General features: G+C 41.6%; 1 protein-coding gene across 1 annotated transcript in view; it reads left to right on the plus strand.

Annotated features, from left to right (window-relative positions):
- Nucleotides 1–6105, plus strand: part of LOC306982485 (lysyl oxidase homolog 2A-like) — a gene marked incomplete at its 5' end in the record, with an annotated part of 54942 nt that extends 48837 nt beyond the window's left edge. The window contains 4 exons of the mRNA XM_079582421.1: nucleotides 1774–1889; nucleotides 2497–2633; nucleotides 4969–5080; nucleotides 5791–6105. Coding sequence (XP_079438547.1) covers nucleotides 1774–1889; nucleotides 2497–2633; nucleotides 4969–5080; nucleotides 5791–5861 — 436 coding nt within the window. The 3' untranslated portion in view covers nucleotides 5862–6105. The remainder of the gene's footprint in view (nucleotides 1–1773; nucleotides 1890–2496; nucleotides 2634–4968; nucleotides 5081–5790) is intronic.
- Nucleotides 6106–7139: the final 1034 nt, after the last annotated feature.

Consider the following 7139-nt stretch of genomic DNA (forward strand, 5'->3'; position numbering starts at 1 on the left):
GTTTAGTCCTGGTTTAGCAATGGTTTAGTCCTGGTGTAGCACTGGTTTAGTCCTGGTTTAGTCCTGGTTTAGTCCTGGTTTAGTAATGGTTTAGTCCTGGTGTAGCACTGGTTTAGTCCTGGTTTAGTCCTGGTTTAGTAATGGTTTAGTCCTGGTGTAGCACTGGTTTAGTCCTGGTTTAGTCCTGGTTTAGTCCTGGTTTAGTAATGGTTTAGTCCTGGTTTAGTCCTGGTTTAGTCCTGGTTTAGTCCTGGTTTAGTAATGGTTTAGTCCTGGTTTAGTCCTGGTTTAGTCCTGGTTTAGTCCTGGTTTAGTCCTGGTGTAGCACTGGTTTAGTCCTGGTTTAGTCCTGGTTTAGTCCTGGTTTAGCCCTGGTTTAGTCCTGATTTAGCCCTGATTTAGTCCTGGTTTAGTCCTGGTTTAGTCCTGGTTTAGTCCTGGTTTAGTCCTGGTTTAGTCCTGGTTTAGCACTGGTTTAGTCCTGGTTTAGTCCTGGTTTAGTCCTGGTGTAGCACTGGTTTAGTCCTGGTTTAGTCCTGGTTTAGTCCTGGTTTAGTAATGGTTTAGTCCTGGTTTAGTAATGGTTTAGTCCTGGTTTAGTAATGGTTTAGTCCTGGTTTAGCAATGGTTTAGTCCTGGTTTAGTCCTGGTTTAGTAATGGTTTAGTCCTGGTTTAGTAATGGTTTAGTCCTGGTTTAGCAATGGTTTAGTCCTGGTGTAGCACTGGTTTAGTCCTGGTTTAGTCCTGGTTTAGTCCTGGTTTAGTAATGGTTTAGTCCTGGTGTAGCACTGGTTTAGTCCTGGTTTAGTAATGGTTTAGTCCTGGTGTAGCACTGGTTTAGTCCTGGTTTAGTCCTGGTTTAGTCCTGGTTTAGTAATGGTTTAGTCCTGGTGTAGCACTGGTTTAGTCCTGGTGTAGCACTGGTTTAGTCCTGGTGTAGCACTGGTTTAGTCCTGGTTTAGTCCTGGTTTAGTCCTGGTTTAGTCCTGGTTTAGCACTGGTTTAGTCCTGGTTTAGTAATGGTTTAGTCCAGGTTTAGCACTGGTTTAGCACTGGTTTAGTCCTGGTTTAGTCCTGGTTTAGTAATGGTTTAGTCCTGGTGTAGCACTGGTTTAGTCCTGGTTTAGTCCTGGTTTAGTAATGGTTTAGTCCTGGTGTAGCACTGGTTTAGTCCTGGTTTAGTCCTGGTTTAGTAATGGTTTAGTCCTGGTTTAGCCTCAGTTTAGTCCTGGTTTAGTCCTGGTTTAGTCCTGGTTTAGTAATGGTTTCGTCCTCCAAAGAGGACTCTCCAGCAGAGGGCGCTGCTGGTGCTGCTGCTTAACAATGGTTAATGAGATTAGTACTTATATTGCAGACATTACCACAGTATTTAAAGTATTTAAAGTGCAATACTTGTATTGCAGACATTACCACAGTATATAAAGTGCAGTACTTGTATTGCAGACATTACCACAGTATTTAAAGTATTTAAAGTGCAATACTTGTATTGCAGACATTACCACAGTATATAAAGTACAGTACTTGTATTGCAGACATTACCACAGTATATAAAGTGCAGTACTTGTATTGCAGACATTACCACAGTATATAAAGTACAGTACTTGTATTGCAGACATTACCACAGTATATAAAGTGCAGTACTTGTATTGCAGACATTACCACAGTATATAAAGTGCAGTACTTGTATTGCAGACATTACCACAGTATTTAAACTGCAGTACTTGTATTGCAGACATTACCACAGTATATAAAGTGCAGTACTTGTATTGCAGACATTACCACAGTATGGAGGTCTTCACGCACTACGACCTGCTGAGTCTAAACGGGACCAAAGTGGCTGAAGGACACAAGGCGTCGTTCTGTCTGGAGGACACTCAGTGTGACGAAGGTACAAATACTACTACTGCTAATACTTTGAGGTAACTTCAAATACAGTGGTTGTTTAAGGCCAGACGCTGCAGCAAAACTCAAATATCTGGCTCGAGAAAAAAACAGAAGTGAGTGAGTGCTTTATGTGTCACCAGTTCATAAGCCAGAACAATCGTAGTGATAGAAGACATGTGTGGCTCAGTTGTGAGTCTTGCCTGGATACCTCCTCGTAGGTCCCTTCCTTGTTTCCTGTAGCTCTTCTTGTGACCATTTTCAAGCATAATAGCCTTACTTTTTAACACAAAATGAATTGTGTCAGTCTCTACAGCAGGACATTGGTCTCTCTATATTTAAGTGTATTTTTTTCCTGCAGCGTCTCAAAAGTAAGTTGGTTTATCATCGTGCATTTTTTGCAGCGGAATCAAGTTTTTTTTCCCCCTGACAGAATCGTACAGACGACTGTCATAAATCTATCTTAAGTCAGTGAATTCCAGCGTCTGACCCTGAGCCGCAGCTGCAGACGTGGAAAACAGGAGCAGGCCCGCAGTACTTACAGATACATACTGGTACTTCCTGATACTCCTGGTCAAATCTTACTAAAGTCCTTTTCCCGGGGTGTGTCTCAGGGATCCAGAAGCGTTACGAATGCGCCAACTTCGGGCAGCAGGGCGTGACGGTGGGCTGCTGGGACCTGTACCGCCACGACATCGACTGCCAGTGGATCGACATCACTGACCTGCGCCCCGGAGACTACATCTTCCAGGTAACCATTCATCATTCGCCTGGTTTTATTTTAGTTTCATTCAGTCCATCATTTCACTTTTCTTGCCTCGGACATTGGGTTTTTGTGACGTTTCAAGCCAATATCCAGCAGCAATGGATTCTACCAATTTGTTTCCCATTTTTGTACTTTCTGTTCCTAAATGGCCTTGTTTTGGGCCGTGCAGCTGGTCAGGGCAGTCTGTGACGCTCAGACAGAGTCCATCATGGTCTCCACATGTTTCTGATGTAACGTGAGCAGACGAGGCGCACGAGGGAGCGGGGCATTTCAGGTCAATCCCACAGAAAATCCCCTTGGTTTCTTTAAACAGGGATCAGGTCCAGGAGCTCTGACTGACACTCACTCTTTTGTCTTGTCTTGGAAAGAGTAAATCTACTCCAGGCCTGGATCTGTACTTTACTCCAGTAGTATTTTTTATAGTATTACTTCACTTCATTTGAAAGATAAGTATAATTCTTTCTGCTCCACTACATTTCTATCAAGGAATTCAGCCTCATTCAGTTACTTTTCCAAACACTTCTTTAAACGGATTTGTTCTTATTTTTCTTTGAATAGAACTATCTACTGCAAATGCTTCACTTTGACTTGTATTGGAGTAGTATTTGAATCGTTTGTTTTTGCAAATAACATGGGAAACGTGAATCTGAATTCACGTGCAGAAACCAGGTTCTTCACGTATCAGTTATTTATTTTAGATATCAGTTGTTTAGGTTACGCTTGAATAAAGGAAAAGACTGCACCACTGTTCAGGCTTGAAAATAGATCAAAGTAGAAAGTTTGTCACCTGAGGATGTGGCGCTTATTTAAAGGAACAGGCCACGGTTTTTACATACTGAGATATGTTCTTACCTTAGCTGTGACGAGTTCTTTAGGACCTGTCTGATCTTCAGTCACGTAAACACAGCGCAGACGGCGTTAGCATTTAGCCTCTCCCTCTCTCCTCTATAGCTCCAAAACAGGTCAAGATAGAAGCTACCAAGCTCTTCCACGTTTTCCCTATTTAAATATGGTTACGTGAAGTGTTCCACTACAAAGTATAATTACACAAAATTAAACAATGTGGATTTTCTAAGCGGATAAAAGGGGGAACTATAATGTAAGGCGTAATAATACCAGGAGTAGTTCGAAATCCGCGCAGTAATCTTCACTTTACTGTGCAGATGCCAAATTACTCCTGGTATTATTACGCCTTACAATATAGTTAGAGTATCCCATGTGCACTCCTGATGTCTACAATAATGCAGGCCGTTAGCTGTACTTCTTCAATACTGGAGTTAACATTAGTTTTTGGGGGGGATGAGGGGGTGAGAACCTCTGGGTACCTCACGGTTCGATACGATACCCGATACATGGCTTACAATAACGATCATCTCACGATACATGCTACTTTTAATACCACATATTATTCATCATTTACATTTCTTTTCATGTGCTTTGTACCACTTTTTTCTGTGTTTATAAATGATCCCTGACTTACTCAGTGAAAATCGGTGTATAGATCTGTCAGTGACTTTATTTACATTTAAATAAAGAAACCACAGTCCTATTTCAAAAGGAATAAATCTACCCCAAATAATGCAATACATATATTTAATATATAAATATAAAAAATCAATAAAAGTAATTTCTTTGTGTGAGTGTTTGGTCCAAGTGCTTAAACCTGCAGTGCTGCCCCCTGCTGTCCTGACTCTATTGACGGTGAAAACAGTGGAGCACTGCTGCCTCATTAATATGCATGAAGTCACTTATTAATAAGCATGACGTCATCAAAAGTATCGATATTTGAATATAAAGTATTGGCTTCATATCGTCCCGTAAAACATCGATATATTAGAAAATCGATATATTGTCATTTTAAATTCAACCATCCTAGAGGGAAAGACACACATTTTTTCCTCCATCTTTGACCAACAGCATCATAACTTGTACCTATTATTGAACAGTACTCAGCTCTATGTGTATTATGGGATGTTTTATAAAGATAAAAGAATAAACCCCGGCCATTTCAATTGGCACAAAAATATGCACACATTTTATAGGATTCTAAAGTGAAGTTATTTTAAGAAACAGATTTAGCAGGAGTTTGTAGAACTCCAAAGTACAGGGTCAAAAGCTTCAGTAAAAGCTAAATAAAGAAGCTTCCTGCTGTTTCAGAAGCTCCTGACTTGGCTGCACTGATTTAGCCTTTGACAAACTTTACAGATCCACAAAAACACAATCACTCAAGTTTATAATGTCTGAGTCAGAAAAGATCCATTTCTCTTTCCCCTGGACTGTTGTTAACGCTGCCCCCTGCTGTCTGTGTGCGGCGCTGCAGGTGGTCATCAACCCCACCTTCGAAGTGGCCGAGTCCGATTACTCCAACAACGTGATGAAATGTAAAGCTCGCTACGACGGACACCGGATGTGGACCTACAACTGCCACACAGGTAACATACTTACTGTCACGTTGTACTCCATTATGGATGTTTTTGTCATGTATATTTGTGTTATATAAGTGAGTGCAGTTAGAATGTGCCGGACCAAAGAGTTTTTATGTGGACTGACTGGCCTGACAAAAGTTACTCGTAAACAGAACCACGTTGGAGTCCAAAAGTACCTCACAGTCCGCTCTGTGTGTTTCTTACGGACCTCCAGTCTTAAAGTAAAGATATTATTACCAAAATACTCCACCACCAAGTCTTTATTTGATTCTATTAAAAGATAAATATTCCAACATAAACATTTATAAAACAAATAGACAAACAAAAGAAGTTTATAAAAAACTAGAATTGCAGTGTTATCTGCTGTAAGTACTGCAGTAAGTGTAGTACAGTGTATTAATACTGATGTTTTAGTCCCGAGCTGCAAACTGAAACCTGAGGGAGTTCCTGACAGTTTCAATAAAACACATTTTCAATACTGAAGTAAAACAGTCAAGTGGCAAGAAGTTTTTGTTGTGGATTCGACTTGACGTGAGGCACTTCAGACGGACTCTGCTCCTCACAGCGTCTGCAGAGCACCACACAGAGGAAAGCACCACATATAAATAACAACAACAACAACAATAACAAAATAGACTGACGGCGAGGCAACCAGTCTACGCCATCAGCATTTTGAGGTGCTTTTCTTTTTGACAGCCTGCGTGTGTGATTAACAGGGGGGTCTCGGAGCTCGGACACAGAGGAGCTTTTCCCCGGACTCGTCGACAACCGGCTTTCCCTCAGGTAGAGCCGCCGCGCCGTCACGCCACAACCACTAGAGGGCGCTGCGCTGAAGACTGGAGACTCGGCGGAACACGAGCGGTGAGGATGTGTCTCACTGGAATGATCAGGTTCAAAAGCGGACTTCTTCAGCTTTGTAAAAAGGACTTTATTGAGTGAATCGGTGCTACACTTTGACTCAGCGGCTTTGAACAACGTGCACATTCAAGAGCTTTGGAGCGCCGGGTTGCCAGGTTTCAGCAGAAAAACTCAGAGAGATCTGCAATCAAGGGCCCGGGGGGAGGGGGGGGGGGGGGGGGGGGGGGGGGTTATATGTTATATGTATTTAATGAAGTGATAGTCTGTAAGATTGTAAGATGAGGAGAGAGAAACAATCCCTCCCTCCTGATTGGACCTGACACTCCAGTCCAGGCGCTCAATTATCAATTATCATTATCATCATAACAATCTATTACGTCTGTAAAGCTTTGAAACTTACAGACTGTTGCTTTAATTGAACATTTAAAGGTTAAAGAACATAAAGAAGTTCTCCAGTCAAAGGAAAGAGGAGAATATTTGATCTTCTGATGATTCTGGATTGTAGGACCAGGTCTGAAGAGGCTGAACTGAGGCTTCATCTCTTTAAACATGAGTTGTGGAGGAGCATTGACAAAGACCAAGGTGTTGCCAGATTTGTGTTTTCCCAGAAGGTCAGGCCAATGAAGGAACTGGATTTTTATGACCATATCAAATTTAAAATAGGCCTAGAGTTGTTTTAAAATAAGTATAAAAGTTACACAATGCACCTTTATACGCGCCTCAATAATGAGGATTATATTCTGGATTTAACCCTCCGTGTAAATGTGTGTGAGACAGTTCTGCAGTCTTCTGGTAGCTCTATCTCTGCCCTGAAGGCACCAGGGACCTCTCTTTAGGAATAAGCTACACATGAACAATATCTTGAGAGCCAAACAAGTTTCATTATGCTTGTGTGTAATGACAAATAAAGCATTCTGTTCTGTTCTGTTCTGTTCTGTTCTGTTCTACATGAACCACAGCCACGGAAACGCTGGGAAACCTGGTGACCCTGCTGCTGCCACTTTGAGAATGAGTTAGTTTATTTTGTCTTTTAAAAGGGTGAATTGTGCCTTTGGTGAAATGTCAAACAGAGCCTTAAGTTTTCTATTGCGACTAAACTTTAACCCTTGTGCATCTTTGGCCATAACTTGATCTATCCGTATGGGAGATAATGAACTGATTTTAAAATGTCCCACCAGAGCCGTGGGAAGATGTTTTTGTTAGGGGC

Source organism: Gobius niger, assembly GCF_951799975.1.
Source record: "Gobius niger genome assembly, chromosome: 24".
NCBI lineage: Eukaryota > Metazoa > Chordata > Actinopteri > Gobiiformes > Gobiidae > Gobius > Gobius niger.